Raw genomic sequence first — 26307 nt, forward strand, 5'->3', positions numbered from 1 at the left:
ATTGCCAAAACTTTGAGGTAAATCTACTATCACGATCGGATATAATGGAAATAGGTATCCCATGCCTTGAAACAACTTCCTTTATATACAATCGTAATAGTTTCTCCATTCTATCCGTTTCCTTTATAGGCAAGAAATGTGCAGACTTGGTGAGACGATCAACAATCACCCAAATGGTGTCGTATCCCCAGGCAGTCTTTGGTAACTTCGTGATGAAATCCATGGTAATACCATCCCATTTCCATTCTGGGATTTCTGGTTGTTGAAGTAACCCTGACGGCTTCTGGTGTTCTGCTTTGACCTTAGAACAAGTTAAACACTCCCCAACATATGTTGCAACGTCTATCTTCAAATTAGGCCACCAATAATGCGTCTTAAGATCTTGGTACATCTTTCCAACTCCAGGATGTATCGAATATCTTGTCTTATGTGCCTCGTTCAATATCAACTTCCTTAATCCACCCAACTTCGGTACCCAAATACGATTTGCAAAATATCGAATTCCATCTTCCCGCATAACGAGTTGCTTCTCATACTTCTTCATTATTTCATTTCCTATATTTTCTTTAGTAAGTGCTTCTCGTTGAACTTCTTTGATTTGTGAGTTGAGATTCATGCGAATTTTTATGTTCATCGCTCGTACTCGGATTGGTTCTCGTTCCTTTCTGCTTAGAGCATCGGCCACCACGTTCGCCTTCCCGGGATGATAACGAATTTCACAATCATAGTCGTTTATCAGCTCGACCCACCTACGTTGCCTCATGTTCAGCTGTTTCTGATCAAAAATATGTTGAAGGCTTTTATGATCAGTAAACACAGTGAATTTAACCCCATACAAGTAGTGTCTCCACATCTTCAATGCAAACACGACTGCTCCCAATTCTAGATCATGCGTCGTATAATTCCGCTCGTGAATCTTCAATTGTCGAGATGCAAATGCAATTACTTTCTTTCGTTGCATAAGAACACAACCAAAACCTTGTCGCGAAGCGTCACAATATATTTCAAAATCATCGTTCCCTTCAGGTAACGATAAAATAGGCGCCGTAGTTAACTTCTTCTTCAGTAATTGAAATGCGTTCTCCTGCTCCGAGGTCCATTCGTATTTCTTCCCTTTTTGCGTTAATGTTGTCAGCGGCTTAGCTATTCGGGAAAAATCTTGAATAAACCTTCTATAATAACCGGCTAAACCCAAAAATTGACGTATCTGCGTTGGTGTCTTAGGAGTCTCCCATTTTTCAATAGCTTCAGTTTTTGCTGGATCAACCTGAATTCCTTCGCTATTAACAACGTGACCAAGAAATTGCACTTCTTTCAACCAGAAAGCACACTTAGAAAATTTAGCATAAAGTTGTTCTTTTCTCAACAACTCCAGTATCAACCTTAAATGCTCTTCATGCTCTTGCTCATTCTTGGAATAGATAAGAATATCATCAATGAAAACGATAACAAACTTATCTAAATACGGACTACAAACTCGATTCATGAGGTCCATGAATACAGCTGGCGCATTCGTCAATCCAAACGGCATAACCAAAAATTCGTAATGACCATAACGTGTCCGAAAAGCAGTTTTCGGAATATCCTCTTCTTTGACGCGTAGTTGATGATAGCCCGATCTTAAGTCGATTTTTGAATAAACACATGATCCTTGCAATTGATCAAATAAGTCATCAATTCTCGGTAGTGGATACCGATTCTTGATAGTTAACTTATTTAATTCACGATAGTCTATACACATCCTAAAAGATCCATCTTTCTTCTTAACAAATAAAATTGGAGCTCCCCACGGTGAAGTACTCGGTCGTATGAATCCACGGTCCAGTAATTCTTTTAACTGACTTTGAAGTTCTTTTAACTCGGACGGTGCAAGTCTATATGGAGCACGAGCCACTGGTGCAGCTCCTGGTACTAAATCTATTTGAAATTCTACCGATCTAAATGGAGGTAATCCCGGCAACTCTTCCGGAAAAACTTCAGGAAAATCTCTTGCCACAGGCACGTCGTTGATGCACTTTTCTTTCTTTTCGACTTTATTAACATGTGCTAAAATAGCGTAACATCCCTTTTCTAAACACTTCTTGGCTTTCAAACAGCTAATGAGTTTTAGCTTTGACTTACCCTTCTCTCCATAAATCATCACCGGTATTTTATCCTTACCAGGAATACGAATTGCCTTCTTGGCACAAACAATTTCCGCTCCTATTTTGGACATCCAGTCCATGCCGACTATTACATCAAAACCTCCTAATTCCACGGGTATTAAGTCGATTTTAAACGTTTCTCCGGCTAGATTTATTTCACAATCACGACAAATTTTATCGGCTTTAATTAGCTTACCATTAGCTAACTCAATCAAGTACTTAGCATCTAGAGGTAATGATGAACAATTCAATTTAGTGTAAAAATTTATACACACGTAACTTCTATCGGCGCCAGTATCAAATAAAATAGATGCTGATAAGTTATTAATGGTAAACGTACCCGTAACAAGTTCCGGGTCTTCTCGTGCCTCTCTAGCATTAATAACAAACGCTCTTCCACGTGCAGGTCCGCCATTCTGATTCGGGCACTGGCTCTTATAGTGACCTTGTTTTCCACACCCAAAACAAGTAATGTTAGCCAAAGCAGTTCTATTTGCGTTGGTGGCAGGAGTCTTGTTACCATTTGCATTTGTAACGAGAGCCTTACAATCTTCAGCAAGATGTCCCTGTCTATTGCATTTAGTGCACAACACACTACAGTAACCAAAATGATGTTTGTGACAACGGTTGCATAAAGGACTTTGTCCTTTGTAACCAAAGCCTGAACCGCTACCCGCACCTTTCGTGGTTTCTTGTTTCTTATAAGGTTGTTGTTGGTTACCTCGATCATAACCTCCATTCCACTTTTTCTTGTTCCCCAATACCTTCACCTCAGTATTGAATGCTTTCTTGTCCAAAATGACCTGATCCATTAGCTCGTTTGCCATGGTTATAGCTTCATGAATTGTCTTAGGTTTCGATGCTGTAACGTTTGCCTTGACCTTTTTGGGCAAACCACCTTTGTACATTTCAATCTTCCGTGCTTCGGTTGGAACCAATTCAGGACATAGTAAAACCAATTCCATGAATCGCTGATTGTAGTTGGTGATTTCAGTACCAACCACCTTCAAACTTCGTAACTCATCTTCTAACTTAATAACCTCATTCCTTGGACAATACTCGGTGATTATCATTGCTTTGAATTCTTCCCATGGAGTATCATAAGCTGCATCTCCTCCTACCGCCTTCACATAATTCTTCCACCATGTGAGTGCACTATCTTGTAAAGTGCACGATGCATACTTGGTCATGTCTTTTTCATCACAACCGCTGATTTTGAACACCGTCTCCATCTTTTCTATCCATCGGGTTAAACCGATAGGTCCTTCCGTTCCACTGAATGATGAAGGTTTGCAAGCTTGAAACGTCTTGTAGGAGCATCCTACGCGAGGATTTGGATTAACTGCAGTAGCTCTTGCAGCTTCGACCCATAGCATTCTATCGTTGACTCGCTGGTTGATGAAGTTCTCGACTTCTTGTTCCGTCATTCGGTTCAATCGCGCCATTTCCTAATGAAAGAAAATAATTATTCACATGGATTATTATAGATGTAGTGTGTATTTATAGTACATTTATAGCTTGTTAATAATATGAACCAGGTATTATTATAAAAGCCTTTTCTTCTTATTAGCGTTTTATAATTATATCTTGGGTAGTACCTACCCGTTAATGTTCATACTTAATAGCTTAGTACAGAATCAATTACTACAATCTAAATAATACTTAACCATGGAAAATTATTGCATTTCATACTTCACTATTTTACATATGCTTATCTTACATCAAACTTTAAGCAAACCACACTAATAATATTATACAAAACATTATATGATTCCATGGTTTAATACGGCAGTGCATCGTTCGGTCTATTTTCTAGGGCGTTTAGTTCCAATGAATGGCCTAACGCTTATCCTAGCTGTCTGCCTACGTTTTGGCTGAGGAGCCGAAGAACTAGATGCGGGGATTGCACTAATAGGAATAGCGGGAATAGGGGTGGTAGTGTTGAGTGGAATTGGTGCTACGTCATTCTTACTAAGTTCGGGATTTGAATTTTCTAATTCATTCGCTTTTCGTTTCTTTCCTTGATCGAATTTTTCTTTCGTAATTTCTAGTATTTCTTCCTCGGGTTCACTTTCCTCTTCGGGTTCACTTTCCTCCTCGGGTTCACTTTCCTCTTCGGGTTCACTTTCCTCCTCGGGTTCACTTTCCGATATTTCTATAGTTGGTTCATCTGGAAATTGTGAGTCTTCCCCAAAAATACCATTTTCGTCATCGGATATGTTAATGACTGAAACACAATCTGAAGATTCTGGTTCGGAATCGCTGAATGTGATAACAAGTTTTGAGCCCGACATCTATCATATAACAACTAACCCATTAGTACTACATAATATTTACATATAAATTTTAACCAACAATGATAAGCAATGGTTTTTAAATCAGACCCGGTCAGAGTCCAGACTTACTAATGTATCCTAACGACTTATCGGTTAGACACACTAATGCAAACCTGGTTCGCTAAGACCAACGCTCTGATACCACATGTCATAACCCGTCCTTAACCATAAGAACGCGTTAGATAACGTATGATTTCATTGCGAGGTATTGACCTCTATATGAGACATTTTTGAAAGAAAACTGCATATATTATACATTACAAACCATAACCATTATTTTTGTTACAAGCTTAAGACAATAAAAAGAAGATTAACGTTTAGCGATAATCTTCGACTTACAAACTTTACAAATGATGACAACAACACGGTTTCTAGCATATTTTACAGTACAACATCTTGGATATGCAGTTTTATTTTTGACACAAACATGCGTACGCAAGATCCTGGTTAGATCCAACATGATACAGCGGAAGCTTTAGAAATCACCTGAGAATAGACATGTTTTAAAAAGGTCAACATAAAGTTGGTGAGATATAGGTTTAATGCCGGCAGCAATATATATATATAGACCACAAGATTTCGTATATAAACAGTTTAATAAAAGTATTCTAAGTGGTTGAGCACTTGGTAACCATACTTAACATTTTCACGTCGCATATTCCCTTTAATATGAAATCTTACTACACCGTACCAAGTGTAGTCACAAAACGAAGTACTGTGCAACCGTTGAATACTGGTCGTCCAGTCCGGTTGGGGTTGTCAGGCCCGATAGATCTATCAACAGGATTCGCGTTTACAATACCGCTGTAAATATTAGTTACCAAGCTATAGGGAAGTATGCCAGTGGTACAACTCAACGTAGAATATATTTTTCAGTTACTTGTGTCCATATCGTAAAACATAAAATACATGTATTCTCATCCCGAAATATTTAAAGTTTAAAAGTGGGACTATATACTCACTTTTGTCCTGATGATATAAATAATTTGACTCGGTCTTCCGGTTGATATCACGAACCTATCCATATATAATATATCAATATGTTTTCATTTTAAACAAACGTTATATATATATACTTGTTATACTTTTAAATACTTTGAATATTTCCTTAGTCCGAAGTTAGCAGTCCGAGGTTAGCAATTCAATTTTTAATGGTTCATTTTTAGATGTTTAATATACCCGCAATGAATAAATACAACCCCCAACGAAATAAATAAAACTCCCGTAAAACCCCATCATAAATGTATTGGTCGAGATTAATCTTGACCCATGGTACCGGTGTTGTCAAATGACGTGTTGCGTACAATCATGGGATCTTATGATTAATCTTCTCGTGTTGTTTACGGGTGATCCTGAACCATATAAAATTGAATTATAAGTACATATATATAAAATATCATGTTATCTTAGAAGTATGTGATTTTATGTAAATTTTTCCAATGAATCCCGAAGTCATTTAAGCCTTGGATAACCAATTTTGTTTCGGTCATAGTTTCTTCGTTACAAGTCCGTTTTCGTTGATTCAACTTGCCATCTCCTTGGATCGAGTCCCTCTTTAAGACTATGAACTGTAAATACCTTAGTTTGTATTCAAAATCACACGGCATAGGTCAAACTTTAGTGAAACTTATGAAGTTAATCATTTTCGTTACAACAAAATCATTTAATGACCATTTTTCTAAAAATACCTATACTTTGAAAAACCAAGTTTCACCTTGTTAAATTAGCATATACATAAGTTATATTACAGGTCTTGAAGTATTTTAAAAGTTAAGTTAGAAGGATCTATTTAGTTTGCAAACAAGTTTGAAAACATTCAAACTATGTTCTTGTTGTTAAACTTGTATACCACAAAATATGATAGCTATATATATATGAATCGAATAAGGTTATGAACATATATTCTACCTCAAGTTCCTTGGATGAAGTTGCTGTAAAAGAGAAGTAAGAAGCTAGAATCAAAAGGGTGATAGAAGTGGATGAAAGATTGGAAGTAAGTTGGTGTTCTTGGAGGGTTTTCTTGAAGTGTTGTTGTAAGAGTTTTCTTATGGTGTTTTAGTATGGTTTTTATGGCTAGATCTTCTTGGTTTCTTGCTGGATGTTTATGGAGGTTAAGAGTGAAGAGAGAGTGTGTGTTTATCTTAAGAAAATGGAAGTAAAAATGAATCAAATGATGGATCCCTTGATGCTCTTAAAAACGTGATACAAGGGGGGATATGGACAAAGTTTCAAGTTATAATTTCATGTATCTAGTCCTAATTGCTTCCAAGTTCAATTACCTAGCCCTCATGGCATGAATAATGGCTGGTTAGGTGGTGATTTTGATGTGTATTTACTATTAGTAAATACGTATAGGAGCTTGGTATGATACGAGTACAAATACTCTAGGTATACGTATAGAAATTTTGTGAAAAATGGAATGAGAATTCAAATATAGCTATCTTTTGTGAATACACTTATATGGTTTTATGTATTTAAGTTCTTTAAAAGTAATTAAATACATTACTTATACAATATATGTATAACATTATAAGTCTTAAGTATATATGTCAAATAACGTTACGTATAGTTATCGTTTTGAAAACTTAAGTTAGTAGTTTCAAAATACACATATAACTTGTTGTTATTAATACAAAATGAGATATTAAAACATTTATTAATCATGTTAAATATGTATATATACATTTATATACACAAACGTACAATTATCATATATTGTATAGTTCGTGATATCATCGGTCAAACTAGACGGTCAAACGTTGTGTAAAACTCTTTTCGGAAATATAAATCTCGACAATTTGGATTGCTTATCATGTTGGCAAGGTTTAATTTATGTAAATATTAATCTTATAAGTATAGAATGATCGAAAAAGTGCGGGTCGTTACAACAAGTGCCTTAATTACTACTCAAATGTGATCAAGCAAGAGAAGATTCTATGATCTTATAGATATAGAATTTGGTTGTTGTAAACTTACTAATCAAAATTATTTATCTTGTGAGTTTACTTAGTGTAATGTATGTCCTAGTATTGTCTTAGGATTATCATTGCAAAGTGTATGAGTCTTGTAACTTCAATTAGTAGAAGCATAGGATAGCTTAGTGATCTACTTCCTTAAAGGGACTTAGGAAGTTGATTAATATTATTTGAAGATTAATACTTGTCCAAGGCGAAGACAAGTTGATCTAGGTTGGAGTTGGTCTTTCAAAGGGATAGAAAGATTAGGTTTGTTGTCTACCAAAGAAGTTGAAGACTTGTAAATCGAATCTCCACCGAGTTTGGAGAAAAGTGCTTAGTGAAGCAAGAGATCCCGATTAGTGTAATCGGGGAGTGGATTAAGGTAGATTAGTTAACATCCACCCGAACCACTATAAATCCTTGTATCTATGTTCTTTACATTACTTTACTTATCATTTTGAACATACACACCACACACATCAAGTTTGAGTTGAATTGGTTGATCATAGTTAATCAAATTTGGTGATCAATCGAAAAAGAGTTAAAAATGTATTAAGTAACTATTCACCCCCCTCTAGTTACTTACACTCTATACCTCTACCGTGTATGGCCATGGAAGCTAATCTCTAGTGCAGATATAATACATTGCACCATAACACGGTCTCAAGCATTGCACGCTGCTTGAGGGATTCTTAGTTAATTCGAAAACAATTTGTTTAAAACCCATAAAGGATCGAACCGTTAGGATAACCGAACGTGTTTATGGAGGTTACTCTGTAACTTGGCCATGGAGTTCTTTCTAGTTCTTCTCTTTTAATTAAGGGCCTAACTGATTTAATAAGTCTAATCATTAACGAAAGCATCGGAAACACATCATGTCTCTCGGATTAGGGATGCCTTCTATCTTTGCTTATGCTTAAGGAAGTTTAGACCTTAAGAATCGTTAATATGTCACCTCATTGGGTCGCTCCTATTGATGAGCCGTCAGTGTTTGTATGTAGTTCATGTTTCTCTGGCGTCGGGAGTATGAGACATTGTTGTCTATTCAAAATCTTCAAGCCTAATGTATTTAGCCAGTGACATGTCAGTCCTCTGAAAGGGGCGGTAGGACCAGTATAACGGGTTTCAGGTTATCACCTATTCATGAGCCGACATTACACACCTTCAACTATGTAACTGATAAAATCATAACACACACTTGCTTTAACCTTATCTGAATTACTCATTTTATCTTTATTGCTTTCCTTTATTTATCTGTTCATCCTCGAAAATTATAAAACCCAAATTATCTTGAACTACTCCTCAGGATAATAAGTCTAGTAATACTTTTGCTACTGTGAAAGGTTCGATTCCGTTGTCTTCTTAAACGAACGACCGTAGGTCATACTCCCCTTACTCACCCATAGGAAGGAGTAGTAGATTTAGGCCCGCATATTATAAATTTAAAACCCAGATTCCCTCTGACGAACCTCGATAGACGTCCGATGGCCTAACGACCCCGCCGCAAAATAAATCGTCCATTTTGACCACATCAGTTGGAGTTGTAGTTTCCAGCGATGTTGAGTTTCAATTGCTTAAATGTTGGATGATGAGATGATGGATGATGATCATGATAAAGATGATGATTGATGATCATGATGAGGATAAAGATAAGAGTTAACGATTGAATTTTGATAAAGTAAAATAAAATAAAATAATAATAGTAATAATAATATGTCAATCATATCAATTCCATGTCACATTTAAAAATGAAGATATAACACGTAATTAATTTAACGAGTACAACAGGCAGCAGGTAACTTTTATTGACATGAGTACACTTTGTAAAAGCTTATAACCTACAGTGAAATTATATGGGGTATATAGCCTATAATGGAAAAAAGTAAATGTATATGACTTATTTGTAGCTTTAACCCTATTTTTTATTACATGTCATGCAAAGTTTATAATTTGAAACTTATTAAAATCATAAATTTAAGCTCTCATAAGCCACTCATCATCTAAACACACCATAAATTGTGTAAGGATGTGTTAGATAAAACTGAATAATGAAGCACTAAATGTTTATAATTTAAATGATACAAAATTTCTGAATGAAGTTAGTTCTTAATGATAATATATTTAATAATCATTATTAATGAACAATGTAAATATTCTAAGATTACCTACCTTACACATGAATAAAATACAATATAGCTGTTTAATGAGTGTTTTGATGTAAATTAAATACTACATCCGTATCAATTTAATTGCTTCCAGACAAAAAAAAAACACACACAATTTAAGAAAATATTATAAAAATACTGTAATTTCTGTTTACATGTCAATTTTACTCTTACTTTATCTTTTTCAATTAATTCTATTCACATATCACATATCACATATCACATATCACATATATTAATTATATAATGGAACTTAATCTTCTTAGTCTTATTAATTTATAAAGATAGAAAATTAATTTGAGACATCTTAAAATGAAATATTGGACAATAAATTAGGAATGTGAAGAGTATGATATTACATATAGTAAAATTTAAATGTTTAATGGTTAAAACTTAAAAGTGTATTTCAAATATCGAATGGTTCCACATTCAAATAAACTTTTAGAAAATAAACAGAAAAAATAATACGAGTAAATTAGAGCAATAACTATTTCTTAAGATTTCTCTCATTTCTCTTTCCTAGTATGCAAATTCTTATTTTGATTCGATTTCTTATTATTCTGTCCATAAATCTTTACACCTTTTCAACAAATCATTATTCATTTCATTTTGCATTCTCTTTTCTTCTCTCCCCCTCAACTACTTTTTCTTCTCTGAGCTCTGATCCCCAATTCTCTCATCTTTAGTAGGGACCCAATTAGAATCAGCCACATGAAGGTACAATTCCTTTGATTCTTAAATTTTGTTTCTATGATTCTTTAGCAAGTTTAATGATACTTCCTTTTTGATTATTAAATTAAAAACAACCTTTCTTTTAATCAACTTTTTGTTCACAACTTTTTGTTTATTCTATCTTCAAAATTTTGATTTAGTGAACATATTTATAACCAATTTTAACAAGTCAATAGCATCTTATTATATCATACTTTTGATTCATTTTCTATATATGAATTTCAGAAAATTATATTAAATTTGGATTTGCATGATGATAAAGATAAGAGAAGAGCTTTGAAGGCTGTATCTACTCTCTCAGGTAACAACAGTCAATTAGTTATTTCAAACTTACTATTTGTATAATTACAAATTTGGATTCAAGTTTTCGACTTTTTAGTCATATTTAGTTCATCAATCGAGGTGGGTTGCAATGATATCTATAATCAGCATGAAAATTACAGTTTACAGTAGTGGCTTAATTTGGAGTTAAAAACTGTCATATTTGACTTTTAAAGGTCAGAAACAGTGTACAGTATTATTCTACAGGGCAGTAGATTTGCTTTATGTTGAATTGAAAGATAAATTAAGTTTTCCAAAATTTAGTTTAATTTAACTCCACATGGACTGGTCATTTCTTGATTTTATGTCACATTCATAACAGCAAACAGTTGTACTTTATGCATTGCCAACAGTACATTAACAGCAAAAAACGGTAGGTAAAACGTATAATGTGTAATAAAATAGATACAAAGCTATTTCAACTACACCATTAAAAATATTCAATATTTTGGCATAAAACCAATCATTTGATCAGTATTGGAATATAATTTGTGTTTATTAACATAACTACTAGTCTGAAATGTTACGGGATAACCCGGTAAAAGACTGTATCAAATTAAAATCTGGCCCTTCTCAAATAGTTTGAACATAAAAAATCTTATACGTTAGTGCATCTAGATGTGTATTATGAATTTTATTTTTTTTGGTAAGGAAGGAAACCCTCCTATCCTATGAACGAGTACATTGGCTCCCTCAAAGAAGGTAAAACCTCGGGTACTCAAGCTCCCCGAGCGCGAGACCTGGTACCGGTGAATTGCGTATTATGCGCACCCTCTAGTCACACTCCCTTTTTGAACAATTTGGCATAGCCAGGAATTGAACCCGGGTGGTGTGCTTCATTAGGCAACTCGGTGGCCACTCAGGCAAGCCTGAATGGTTGTATTATGAATTTTATTTCTTTTGTTTTTGTTTTTTTGCATTGAAGTATATAAAAGTTAACAACAATTAATCAAAACATAATGATGAGATTCATTGTGGTAAACAGGTTTAAATGACTATTGATATTACCCTTTTATAATATACAAACATGTGAATTAGAATTTTGTTAACAATAGCTCCTAGTAAAATCCGATTTTTTATTATTATTAGAGTTTGGTCAACATGTCCCATGTAACACCTAAAACTACATATAAAGAATTCAAATTTTCAAAAAATGTTAATACAAATATAAAAAGTACGGAGTAAATTTTAAATTCAATTAGTAAGTGTTAGATGTAAATATTTATCCTTAAAAATTATTGATTTAATTAAATACGTTGTAACGGTATGATAAAGTTATACATTAATGAAACTCATAATATTTACAAGTATATCCTAGGGAGTTAAATAATTAGATGAGACAAAAGAATGCTGTGGTAAGGTAACTAATGATTTTTTTTTTTTTTTATCATACTTGTACAATTAACTTAAATACCGTTATTATTTTATGATAAGTATGAATATGAAAGTATGAACTATGAATGTATGAAAGTTTTTCAAACTATTATCGGTCTTGCTTTCTACAAAAGTGAGCTAGGTGGTTCAGTGGTCCTTATTTGGTATTCTCTTTTGGCCCCTACCTTATTGGGTGGTTGACGTTGAGTTAGGGATCCAAATGGTATGTTTTGGTTGTATTTTGATGATGTGAGAATTTATATTAACTAATTAATTAAATAATAATAATAATAATAATAATAATAATAATAATAATAATAATAATAATAATAATAACAATAATAATAATAATAATTGTTGTTATCAAAATAATTATTATATTATTATATTATTATTATTATTATCATTATTATTGATTACTGATATATTATTATTAATATTAATATTAATATAATATTAATATTAATATTTAATATTAATTATCATTATATAATTATAAATAATAATTTATAATTTATTTATAACAACATATAAAAGTATGGGATATACGATTGATGGTACGTAGAGGTAATTATTATTTCAAATTTAGTTTAATTTACAGCTTTTCTGTTGTTCATGCATCCGTATGATTTCGTGGTTTTCAACATGCATTTATTTCATGCTCGACGATGAGAATATATTAATAAATGATTACGTAGACAGATACTTGCAAAAATAAGTGCATCACAAAAACGTGGTCGGAGTTGATTCACGTATTCGATTTAAAACATTGTGTCAATATCATAAATACGTTGTTTTCTTTGAAAAGACAACCATAAAAGTGTACAAATAAAAGATAACGTACTCCGTATGTCTTTATAAATAATAGTTTCTTCCTAGGTAATCAAATACGTGTAAAATAAGTATAAAAGTACGGAGTACATCATGATATATAAGATTTAGATATTACGTAGTATATAGATAGATTATTAATTATTAATTATTTATGATAGTGTTAGAGAGTACACTACATTTCAAGTTGAAGTAGCATATATACTCCTATATTCCAATATTCCAATAATAATAAATTGGAGCTAGATTGTAGTTTTTAGCGTCCAAATTCCAATGTTGAGTAAGATTATGAACACATTGTTGGTACTAATTGATAGTGCATTCGTAGGGATTGATTCAATCACTATGAACATGAAAGACAGGACATTGACAGTTGTGGGAACGGTTGATCCTATAAACGTTGTTAGTAAACTACGAAAGTTTTGGTCAACGGTTATAGTATCAGTAGGTCCCGCAAAAGAACCGGAGAAAAAAGAGGATAAAAAGGAAGAAGGAAAGAAAGACGACGCCAAAAAGGAGGACGGTAAAAAAGACGACGCCAAAAAGGAAGATGGTAAAAAAGAAGGTTCAAAAGACGAAGGGAAAAAGAAGGAAGAAGGTAAAGAAGATGAGAAGAAAAAACCGCCACCACATCCTGCAGCCGGAATGTATATGCAGCCGCAATACAGACCGTATTACCCTCCGATTAACCCTAACACTTATTACAACAATTATCAACCATATCAACTTAATTATCGTCCTCAAATACCACAACACTATGCATATCAACCACGTCACCATAGCATAGAGGAGAATCCAAATGCGTGCGTTATTTCTTGATGTAAATTAATATAAAAAAAATATCTCGAACAATAATTTTCCTCTCCAAAATTGACGTTACCATGTCGAGCGATTGCTAGTTCGATCATGGACCGAAAGTAACAAGGTTTGTTATTGTTGAGGTGAGGGATCCTTAAATTTTGGGTAGTCGTTGATATGCAAGCAAAAGCTATGGTCATAAGTAACGTCTAAACAGATTTTGTTCTCTTTTGTATAAAAAAAAGAAGCATATATGTATTATTGGGATCTTGGTAATTATATGTTGTACAAGGAACTTTGTGAGAAATTTTTATTTGTGCTGTTAATCAGAACGTATGATGTAAAAATGTAAATAAGTTATATTTGAAAGTCGAAACTATATGTTTGATGTCTTTTAACATGTAACAGTAAAAATAGTACTGTAATCGTATAATTGTATATTGTATTTACTTAAATTTAATTAAATTATTTTGTGTTTAGTGTTGCCCTTTCATTAACTTGGAGAATTCGGTTACCTTTTCTCTATCATATCCGGTCACAGTGTTTGAGTAAGACTATGTTTTTTTTTTTTTTTTTTTTTTTTTTATACGGCAAAAATTTTATTAAAAAATTCTAGCAATGGAGTAGGACTACTATACGACGTGTGTACACCATGAAGCTTTCATTAATATTAATAGTTAGTTATATTAAAAAAAAAAAAAAAAGGGTCTTTAAAGTTATATATATATTTTTTGAATTTATATGAGGATAGCAACTCTTATTTTCCCTTTAATAATATAGTAATAAATTTCACCGACGTATGTATATGTATAAGTGTACAATGAACATGATCTTCAACGAAACCAAACAATGAATTGCGAGTGGATCTCAAATCGATCAGTCCAAAAAGAAAGTTACTAAGTCGTACCAAATCACCGGTAGTTGATAAATCTGAGTTCGACTTGGGCCCTTGTCATCTTCAACTGATGCTCCTCGCAGCTTTAAATGATTCATGTTGTTCTCGTGTCGACTATAGTTTCCTCATTAATCGTGCATTCCGTACTATTTCTTTTAGCTTGTTTTTGATTGCCTATGATTGTGTTTGTTCGTTGACTTGGTCACACTGTCTTTGTGATTAGCCTCGCATGGCTCCCTTTGAGAGCGGATGAGGATTGTTTTATTAGTAAATCTTTTTGATTAATAAAATTGGCAACTTTTTAAAAAATAATAATATCTCTATATAATTAATTTAATATTAATATACTACCTTTATATATATAATTTTCGTGAACAAAGTTTTTTCAAAAAATGAAGAAAAAAAAAAAAGTTTTTGCTTCCCCCCGCTTCCCCCCGATTGGTTACTTCACTCTTGATCCTACCACTATATATATATATATATATATATATAGTGGTAGGATCAAGAGGGAAGTAACCAATCGGGGAGAAGCGGGGGGAAGCAAAAACTTTTTTTTTTTCGTTTTTTGAAAAAACTTTGTTCACGAAAATTATAGATGAGATGAAAATATGAACATTTAGTAGAGACACTTTGTGATAAATGTTTTTATTTTGGCGGAAAAAAGCTCGAATAAGTAATATATAGCAATTATCATGTTTTTCGAGCGTATGTTGAGGTTTTAGTTATTGGGGTTTAGATATTAGGGTTTAGATATTAGGGTTTAGAAATTTAGGGTTTAGGGTTTAGATTTAGGATTTAGATTGAGTTTTTAGCACGAACGGTTTAGAGTTTAGGGTTTAGGGTTTAGGGTTTAGGGTTTAGGGTTTGGTGTTTTGGGTTTATGGAATATGTGACGCCCCGTACTAAATCATCATGTACGGACCATCATCAACAGGATCATTACAAGGTTAAGTACTATATGCGTTTTAAGAACATAGTTTGCATTCATTAATAAAAGTGACGTCGTAACATACGTCAATTGTTTTACAAATCAAAGGTATGCTTCACTAAGTAGAAGCATTAAATAAGTGTACGTGACCATAATGCTCGTTACATAACATAAGTTCATAAGTAAAAAGTTTGAATGCAACATAAGTAGTCATGCGATAACAACTCTAGGCAGCGGGTTCTACAGCACGACTAGTAAGATAGCGGAAGCGACTTCAAGCACCTGAGAAAATACATGCTTAAAAAGGTCAACACAAAGGTTGGTGAGCTATAGTTTAAGTATAACAGTAACGTAAGTAGGCCACGAGATTTCAGTGCTACAACGAGCGTTTCAAAAGTATGTAAAAGTATATGCTTAACCGTGGGCACCCGGTAACTAACTTAACGTTTAATGTACCCCCTTAAAGTGCACTTGGCAAGTGCGTATAACCTCGAAGTATTAAACACTCGTTAAATGCTAGCGCTACTAGCCCGAGTGGGGATGTCAAACCCTATGGATCCATATCTAAGATTCGCGTTCATGGTTCAAAAACCGATGATTAAACGTTACCGAGCTAAAGGGAATGTTTATGCCGTTGTATAACCCACACATATATAAGTTTAAGTACTCGTGCCTAGTATGTAAAACATAAAATCCGCATGTATTCTCAGTTCCCAAAATAAGTTAAAGTAAAAAGGGAATGCTATAACTCACAATGATTAGTAGTAATGGTAAGGTAGTAGTCGGAAAGTGGTGTGCAAGTAACGGTCCAAACGTCCTCAACCTAAGTCAAATAGCACTAAGTCAATAAGTCGTCTCAAAAGGTTTACAAGTACATAATTAAGGTCATAAGGGTCATCATCAATCATCATTAAACAAAAGGTAACAAGTAAGACTCGTTTATGAAAGTCGTTTAAAACAAAGGCTGACTTCGGTCAGTCACCACGGCCTCTACCCTTACTGAATTAAGGTGAGACCAGTGGTCATGGCTCCGTCTATGAGTCCCTTAAGTGTGGTAAAATTTACAGAAGCAAACTCGTCTTGGTTTGACCGTGGCGACGGTCTAAGTGCGAGTAGGTCAGAAATTTCTGCACAACGTTAAAGGACATGGTAACGATCGGAGGGCCATAAATCCTAAACCGTAACTCGGATTAAGACGAGTCCTATATGAAAAGTTATCTACTCGAAAAGTTCTATCTAAAAATCAAGGTTAGAACAGCCCAGGTCTACTGGTCTGTTCCAGAAATAGCTGAACAGAAACTTTTGGACAGAAACAGTGGGTTTTGGAGAGTTCCGGTTGTCTCGGTGCTTGATGTTCATCACGGTTCTCATCCTTGATGCGTATAGCTTCAAGTGTACAACTCGTTGATGTGTTAACATCATTTTGACCAAGGTTTGTCCATCATAACTCAAGTGCAAGTGTTGTAAGTGTTTTGATGAACCAAAGTTACATCAAAGTCTTGGATTTAACACCTACATGAAATGTAAAGGTAATATAGAACTACAAACTTGAATGTAAACTAACTAATCAAGATCTTAAGATGTAGAACATAGTTCTTAGTTAGATCTTGAAGATCCAAGACCCAAAGGTCTAGATCTAAAGTCATTAAGTTAAACCCTAAGTAATCAACACTTGCATCTTTACTTTCATGAAACCATAAGTTACAAAACTTAGATTTTCAACTAGTAAAGTGTATGTAAGCTTTCAAGCTTTTGTTTATGACAAAATAAGTAGACCATAAGCTATAGAACTTAGATCCATCACAAGTATATGAAGTTATAACTAAGGAGTTACACTTCCATGTTCTTGAAACTTTAAGGTTAACTTTTAGTTCCAAGAATTATGAGATCAAAGTTAACTAGTAACATTTGACCAATAATAACCAACAAACATGAATTTAAAGTGCATGAAATGAAGAATTAAACTAAGTAAACAAGTAACAAATTCATGGTGTTCATACTTTAAAGATTCAAACCAAAGTTTGATCTTTAAGAAAGTAAACTTTTAAGTTTACAAACATGATTTACAAGTATGATTTACAACACATGAACTTTAAATCTTTGAAACAATAAATGTAGAATCATAAACTAGTGAGTTTATGTTCTTAAGTGTTCTTGTAAAACAAGATGAAATGAAGAATCAAACTAAAGAGTTTGAATCTTGATAACAAGTAAGTAAGTAACAACAATAACTACAAGTAAGTAAACAATTAATCAAGACAAGTAATTTTAAACAAAAGAATGATGATGATGAAGGGTGGCCACGGTTTGGGACAAGGAAGAAAGAAGAAAAAATAGTTCAAGTCACTTACAATCTAGAGAGAATTGAGAGAAACTTTGCAAGTAAGATGAAGTGTGTGTGTGAGGAATGAATGAAAGCAAGTGTAAGTAAATAAAAAAAGATTTTGAGCTCTCTCCTAGCCATGAAAGGCCACGGCATTTGCAGCCCCAAGAGGGATGGGTGAGTTGTTTCATGGTTATTAGCATGTAAAGCTTCAAAAGGTGGATATAAGGTGTGTTTTTATGGGAACTAGTTGTAAGTGCCATGTAACTTGATTCTATAAGGGTTTAATCCATTTAGTTAAGATGTAAGTAATACTTACATGAATCATGGGCTAGTTAAATCCAATAAGGTGTAGGGTGGGCTCTTAAAGTCCACTAACCATTAATCAAGGCCCAAGTTCAAGTAATTAATAAGTAAAAGTCCAATAACACTAATAAAGGCCCAAGTAACTAACTAACCATTATAGTTAACCTAAATGATTAATAAAATTAATCATGAATGTAAATAATACTTGAAAATATTATTCGTGCAAGTTCCGGGTGTCACCAAGACGTTTCGGGCATTTAAAGTTCAAGTACGGGCAATTAAAGCAACATGTAAAAGTAATAACATACATTCGTTTAATCAAGCGCATTAATAATAATAATTATTAATAAATAACGTTGGAAAAACCAGGGTCGTTACATTACCCACCTGTTAAAGAAAATTTCGTCCCGAAATTTAAGCTGAAATAGATGAAGGAGTCGGGAAAAGATGAGGATACTTTCGCATCATTTGATCCTCTCGCTCCCAAGTAAACTCAGGTCCTCGTTTGGCATTCCATCGTACTCGTACAATCGGAATCTTGTTGCGTTTCAAAGTTTTGATCTCACGATCCATAATCTCAACAGGTTCCTCCACAAAGTGGAGTTTGTCATCAATAGTAAGTTCTTCCAATGGTATGATGAGTTCGGGTGCAGCAAGACACTTCTTCAAGTTTGACACATGGAAGGTAGGATGAACTGAGCTCAATTGTGCTGGTAAATCCAAACGGTATGCAACTGGTCCAACACGTTCCAAGATCTCGAATGGACCAATGTATCGTGGGTTCAACTTTCCACGTTTTCCAAAACGGATCACACCTTTCCAAGGTGCAACCTTCAACATTACACGATCACCAACATTAAATTCAAAGTCTTTCCGTTTAAGATCGGCATAGCTCTTTTGGCGATCACGGGCAGTCTTAAGTCTAGCTTGGATCTGAGCAATCTTCTCCGTGGTTTCGTGAACTACCTCGGGTCCGGTGATTTGCTTTTCGCCTACTTCGGCCCAACAAATAGGAGATCGGCACTTACGACCATACAATGCTTCAAAAGGTGCAGCATTAATGCTTGAGTGATAACTGTTATTGTACGAGAATTCGGCGAGTGGCAAATGCCTTTCCCAGGCCTTTCCAAAATCAATGACACATGCACGCAGCATGTCCTCCAAGGTCTGAATCGTTCGTTCACTTTGCCCGTCAGTCTGAGGATGATAAGCAGTACTCATGTCAAGACGAGTTCCCATGGCTTCTTGCAAAGAACGCCAAAATCTGGAAGCAAAACGGGGATCGCGATCGGAGATGATTGATAAAGGTACACCATGACGAGATACAACCTCTTTGATGTACAGCTGAGCAAGTCTTTCCATTGTATCGGTTTCCTTCATCGCTAGGAAGTGTGCAGATTTGGTGAGGCGGTCAACAATAACCCAAATAGTATCGCATCCGCCCACCGTCTTCGGCAGCTTAGTAATGAAATCCATTGTGATCCCTTCCCACTTCCATTGTGGGATTTCCGGCTGTTGAAGTAACCCAGAAGGTCTCTGATGCTCGGCTTTAACCTTCGAGCAAGTCAAACACTTACCAACACAAGTCGCAACGTCCTTCTTAAGATTCGGCCACCAATACTGTTCTTTAAGGTCGTGGTACATCTTACCTGCACCGGGGTGAATCGAATATCTTGATTTGTGTGCTTCATCAAGTATCAGGCTTCGTAGATCTCCATAGTAAGGTACCCAAATTCTTCCGGCATAACATCGGAGTCCAGACTCTCTAACCTCGAATCGAGAGACAAGTATGTTCAAATGCTCGTGAGATATGTTCTCCTCCTTGAGAGCCTCAACTTGGGCTACTCTGATCTGGTTGTTGAGGTTCAAATGGATGGTGATGTTCAGAGCCCTAACACGGAGAGGTGTCGTCCTCTCCTTTCGGCTTAAAGCGTCAGCTACAACATTGGCCTTGCCAGGGTGATAACGGAGTTCACAATCGTAGTCGTTGAGCGTCTCGATCCATCGACGCTGTCTCATATTCAATTGCTTCTGATCGAAGATGTGCTGGAGACTCTTGTGATCGGTGAAGATAGTGCTCTTAGTTCCATACAAATAATGTCTCCACAATTTGAGTGCAAAGACAACGGCTCCAAGTTCAAGATCATGTGTAGTGTAGTTCCGCTCGTGAATCTTCAATTGGCGGGAGGCATAGGCAATAACCTTTGATCGTTGCATCAGTACACAACCAAAACCACTCTTCGATGCATCGCAATAAACAACAAAGTCGTCACTGCCTTCAGGAAGTGATAGGATAGGTGCGGAGGTTAACTTCTTCTTCAAAGTTTGGAATGCTGATTCGTGTGTGGGTTCCCAAATGAACTTCTTGCCCTTGTGAGTCAGTGCGGTCAAAGGACGCGCAATCAGAGAAAATCCTTCAATAAACCTTCGATAATAACCGGCGAGACCTAGAAATTGGCGAATATGCGTTGGAGTAGTGGGGGTCTCCCACTTGCTGATGGCTTCAATCTTGGCGGGATCAACTTTGATACCCTGGTCGCTCACAACATGACCCAAAAACTGTACTTCCTTCAACCAAAATTCGCACTTGGAGAATTTGGCGTAAAGTTGCTCTTGTCTTAAGAGTTCAAGCACTAGCCGAAGGTGTTGCTCATGTTCTTCTTCGCTCTTAGAGTAGATGAGGATATCATCTATGAAGACGATAACAAACTTATCCAAGTAAGGCTTGCAGACACGATTCATGAGATCCATGAACACGGCAGGGGCATTTGTCAAACCGAATGGCATCACGAGGAACTCATAATGACCATAACGGGTCCTGAATGCAGTTTTCATCACGTCACTTTCCTTCACCCTCAGCTGGTGATACCCGGATCGCAAATCGATCTTTGAATAAACGCTCGATCCTTGTAGTTGATCAAAAAGATCATCAATTCGTGGAAGAGGATATCGATTCTTGATAGTCAATTTGTTGAGTTCACAGTAGTCGATACACATATGGAAGGATCCATCCTTCTTCTTTACAAACAACACAGGTGCGCCCCAAGGCGAGAAGCTTGGTTGGATAAACCCTCGATCTAATAGTTCTTGTAGTTGACTCTGTAATTCTTGCATCTCGGAAGGTGCGAGTCTATAAGGTGCGCGAGCTACAGGTGCAGCTCCTGGCACTAAGTCAATCTGAAACTCTACTGCTCTCTGCGGCGGTAATCCAGGCAATTCCTCTGGGAAGACATCAGAAAATTCGTTCACAATTCGAACGTCGTTCACGTTCTTCATCTCAGTTTCTACCGCTTTCACATGTGCTAGGACAGCAAAGCGTCCCTTCTTCATAATCTTTTGCGCTTTCACGCAACTAATGAGGTTCAACTTCAAGGTACATCTCTCTCCATAGATAACCAGTGGTTCGCCATCTCCTTGTGGTATGCGAAGTGCTTTATCTCCACAGATAACATCGGCCTTTATCTTGCTCAACCAATCCATACCGACGATCACGTCAAAACTTCCCAGTTTGATAGGTATCAAATCAATTTCGAAATCTGCACCAGCTATGTTGATAATAGCTCCACGACTAATATGGTCAACCTTTTCAAGTTTTCCATTGGCGACCTCGACAAGCATACTTTCCTTCAAAGGAACTAACGACCAATCTAACTTATCACAAAAATGTCTACATACATAGCTCCTATCGGCACCAGTATCAAATAGGACAGAAGCTAAAAGATTGTTGATCTTGAATATACCTGTCACCAAGTCGGGGTTGTCGCGAGCGTCCCTTGCATTAACATTGAAGGCTCTAGCACGTGGTGGTCCGCCATCCTTACGCTTGTTAGGACACTCGTTTCTGAAATGGCCCGTCTTTCCACATTCATAACACTTCTTAGGCCCATTGTTGTTGTGGTTTGGCTTCACATTCAAAGTGGTAACCTTGCAATCCTTGCCAACATGTCCAGATCGTTGGCACTTCTCACAGATAACATTGCAATACCCAGTGTGGTGCTTGTAGCACCTATTGCATTGTGGTAAGGTTCCTTTGTAGTTCGGATTGGTGCGGTTGTTGTTGTTGGGGTTGGTGTTGTTGTTGTGCATGTTGTTGTTTTGCCTGAACCCTTCATGTCGTTTTGCCGGGTTTTGATCATAGTTCCTACCCCTGTTGTTGTTGTGGTTGTTGTCCCATTTCCTCTTTTCACCACTAACAGTTTCAAACTTAGCCTTCTCCGGCTCGTCAAGGATGATTTGATTCAAGAGAGTATGCGCCATGCGCATTGCTTCGGGAACACTTGGTGGCTTGGATGAGGTAACATTACCCTTGATGGACTTAGGAAGTCCCGAGAAGTATTTCTCCAAACGCTTAAATTCGGGGGTGACCATGGTTGGACACATAAGAGCCAATTCCAAAAACCTACGGTTGTAGCTGTTAAGGTCGTTCCCTACGGTTTTCAATTGCATAAATTCGATTTCCATCTTTTGAATCTCGGTTCTCGGACAGTATTCCTCGATCATAGCACATTTAAATTCTTCCCAAGGCGTAGCATACGCCTCATCAATTCCTTGCGCTTGGGCCATGGTATTCCACCATGTGAGCGCGCCATCAGACAGCGTGCAAGATGCAAATTTCGTTTTGTTAGCCTCAGAACAATTGCTAACCCTGAATACCGATTCCAACTTTTCGAACCATCTGGTGAGACCGACGGGTCCCTCAGTGCCACTGAAGTAGTGTGGCTTGCAGTTTTGGAATTCCTTGTACGTACACCCATCTCGGACGACAGGTGGATTGACAGGCGGTGGTGGTGGAACTTGGGGTTGTCTTTCAGCTAGTGCAGCAGCGACACGTTCGTTAATCATGTCCTCAATCTGGGCGGCGGTAGGTGTGGTTCTTCCGTTGGCCATGATGTTCTATACAAACATTTTGACTCAAGTCAAAATCCATTATGCAAATAATAATAATATAGTATATAACAACCAACATGAAAACAGCACAACACATGTTGATTAAGTAATGCAAGCATATATAAGTACCACAAAACCATGATATGATAACGTAAATAGAACACTTGCGTACAAAGTAACAACACAAATTCCATTCATTAATGATAATAAGTTCATACATTACAATAAGTTCGTACATTACATAAGTGAAATATGAAATTACAAAAAAAAAGATTACAATACAGAATCTAGTACAAAGTCCTACGGCGATGGTGGGTACAAGATGTCCAAAACATGAGTCATCTGCTCCTCGAGCTCAGTAACTCGAGTCTGGAGAATCTCAATCTCCCGCCTCATTTCCTCATTAGAGGAAGATGGTGGGGCAGGTGGTGCTGGCGGTGCAGGTGGAGCCGGTGGTGCTGAAGTGGATGGTCCGGCTCTGGGTGGAGACGGTAATATCAGTGGGTCGGCGGGGTACGGCACTAGCCGTTTACGAGCAGTGATCCTACGACGCCGACCATAAGCGTCAGTGACAGTACGACCAGGAATCACGCCAGCGAAGCGATACCGCTTCTTCGGCGGGGTAGAAGGTGCCTGAATCGGTCGGTCAGCGGGATCCTCCTCATCACTGGAGTCGTCAGATGAGGTGTCGTCTGAAGAAGCATCGGTGGAAGAACCGTCGTCTGAATCATGCGGTGGTGGCGCGGGTGGCTCAACATATCCGAGAGCGGCCAACATCTGTCGGTGTCGGCCTGGCGTGATCACGGCTAAGCGGCCGTCGGCAGTGCGTCGGCAAGGTGTGCGAAAGTGATTACGGAAGGGTCCTTCCCCGAACTCCGGGGGGATCTCCATGCCACCAATGCGAGCCAGTTGCCTCAGGGGTCTGGAAGAAGATGCCGGGATAGGCACACTAGAGCTAGCTCCAGAACTAGAGGCGCCGGGGTCGCCAGTGGGTGTCGGGGCCGGAATGTCAGCAGCAGCAGCAGCAGCAACAGGTGCAGCAGTGGGTGGAACAACGGGGCCTGAGCCGCTCGGGATGTCAGTAGGTGGAACGTCCGACATCTGAACAAGGAAAAATAAATTTTCCATGTCAGTATGTCATAAAGCAAGCAAATAATAGGCCAACAGTTTAAATCATGTATAACAATAAGTAGCATGGCAATATCAGTAATCGTACGAAACTAGCATGCAATCGAAAGCAAGTAATAGCATGCAGTAGTGAAATCACGTAGTAGCATACGGCATATAGCAGTAACAGTAAGCAGCAGCATGCAGTAAGTTCAGCGAAAACGAGTAATCTAACAAGTTGTAGATTAGCCCTATTAGTGAATCCTACTCGGGTCGGTCTTAGACTCACTAATGCATCCTAATTCCCTACAACCAATGCTCTGATACCAAATGTGACGCCCCGTACTAAATCATCATGTACGGACCATCATCAACAGGATCATTACAAGGTTAAGTACTATATGCGTTTTAAGAACATAGTTTGCATTCATTAATAAAAGTGACGTCGTAACATACGTCAATTGTTTTACAAATCAAAGGTATGCTTCACTAAGTAGAAGCATTAAATAAGTGTACGTGACCATAATGCTCGTTACATAACATAAGTTCATAAGTAAAAAGTTTGAATGCAACATAAGTAGTCATGCGATAACAACTCTAGGCAGCGGGTTCTACAGCACGACTAGTAAGATAGCGGAAGCGACTTCAAGCACCTGAGAAAATACATGCTTAAAAAGGTCAACACAAAGGTTGGTGAGCTATAGTTTAAGTATAACAGTAACGTAAGTAGGCCACGAGATTTCAGTGCTACAACGAGCGTTTCAAAAGTATGTAAAAGTATATGCTTAACCGTGGGCACCCGGTAACTAACTTAACGTTTAATGTACCCCCTTAAAGTGCACTTGGCAAGTGCGTATAACCTCGAAGTATTAAACACTCGTTAAATGCTAGCGCTACTAGCCCGAGTGGGGATGTCAAACCCTATGGATCCATATCTAAGATTCGCGTTCATGGTTCAAAAACCGATGATTAAACGTTACCGAGCTAAAGGGAATGTTTATGCCGTTGTATAACCCACACATATATAAGTTTAAGTACTCGTGCCTAGTATGTAAAACATAAAATCCGCATGTATTCTCAGTTCCCAAAATAAGTTAAAGTAAAAAGGGAATGCTATAACTCACAATGATTAGTAGTAATGGTAAGGTAGTAGTCGGAAAGTGGTGTGCAAGTAACGGTCCAAACGTCCTCAACCTAAGTCAAATAGCACTAAGTCAATAAGTCGTCTCAAAAGGTTTACAAGTACATAATTAAGGTCATAAGGGTCATCATCAATCATCATTAAACAAAAGGTAACAAGTAAGACTCGTTTATGAAAGTCGTTTAAAACAAAGGCTGACTTCGGTCAGTCACCACGGCCTCTACCCTTACTGAATTAAGGTGAGACCAGTGGTCATGGCTCCGTCTATGAGTCCCTTAAGTGTGGTAAAATTTACAGAAGCAAACTCGTCTTGGTTTGACCGTGGCGACGGTCTAAGTGCGAGTAGGTCAGAAATTTCTGCACAACGTTAAAGGACATGGTAACGATCGGAGGGCCATAAATCCTAAACCGTAACTCGGATTAAGACGAGTCCTATATGAAAAGTTATCTACTCGAAAAGTTCTATCTAAAAATCAAGGTTAGAACAGCCCAGGTCTACTGGTCTGTTCCAGAAATAGCTGAACAGAAACTTTTGGACAGAAACAGTGGGTTTTGGAGAGTTCCGGTTGTCTCGGTGCTTGATGTTCATCACGGTTCTCATCCTTGATGCGTATAGCTTCAAGTGTACAACTCGTTGATGTGTTAACATCATTTTGACCAAGGTTTGTCCATCATAACTCAAGTGCAAGTGTTGTAAGTGTTTTGATGAACCAAAGTTACATCAAAGTCTTGGATTTAACACCTACATGAAATGTAAAGGTAATATAGAACTACAAACTTGAATGTAAACTAACTAATCAAGATCTTAAGATGTAGAACATAGTTCTTAGTTAGATCTTGAAGATCCAAGACCCAAAGGTCTAGATCTAAAGTCATTAAGTTAAACCCTAAGTAATCAACACTTGCATCTTTACTTTCATGAAACCATAAGTTACAAAACTTAGATTTTCAACTAGTAAAGTGTATGTAAGCTTTCAAGCTTTTGTTTATGACAAAATAAGTAGACCATAAGCTATAGAACTTAGATCCATCACAAGTATATGAAGTTATAACTAAGGAGTT

The 26307-nt window shown here is 36.7% G+C and overlaps 1 protein-coding gene across 1 annotated transcript; it reads left to right on the forward strand.

The window, feature by feature from the left end:
• The first annotated feature begins 10136 nt into the window (after positions 1-10136).
• On the forward strand, positions 10137-14069 carry LOC139861456 (uncharacterized). Its single transcript, XM_071849846.1, has 3 exons — positions 10137-10319; positions 10560-10635; positions 13189-14069. Exons 1-3 carry the CDS (start codon positions 10314-10316, stop codon positions 13677-13679), a joined length of 573 nt encoding a protein of 190 aa, XP_071705947.1. The 5' UTR covers positions 10137-10313; the 3' UTR covers positions 13680-14069.
• Positions 14070-26307: the final 12238 nt, after the last annotated feature.

The sequence above is a fragment of the Rutidosis leptorrhynchoides genome, chromosome 8 (genome assembly GCF_046630445.1).
Source record: "Rutidosis leptorrhynchoides isolate AG116_Rl617_1_P2 chromosome 8, CSIRO_AGI_Rlap_v1, whole genome shotgun sequence".
NCBI lineage: Eukaryota > Viridiplantae > Streptophyta > Magnoliopsida > Asterales > Asteraceae > Rutidosis > Rutidosis leptorrhynchoides.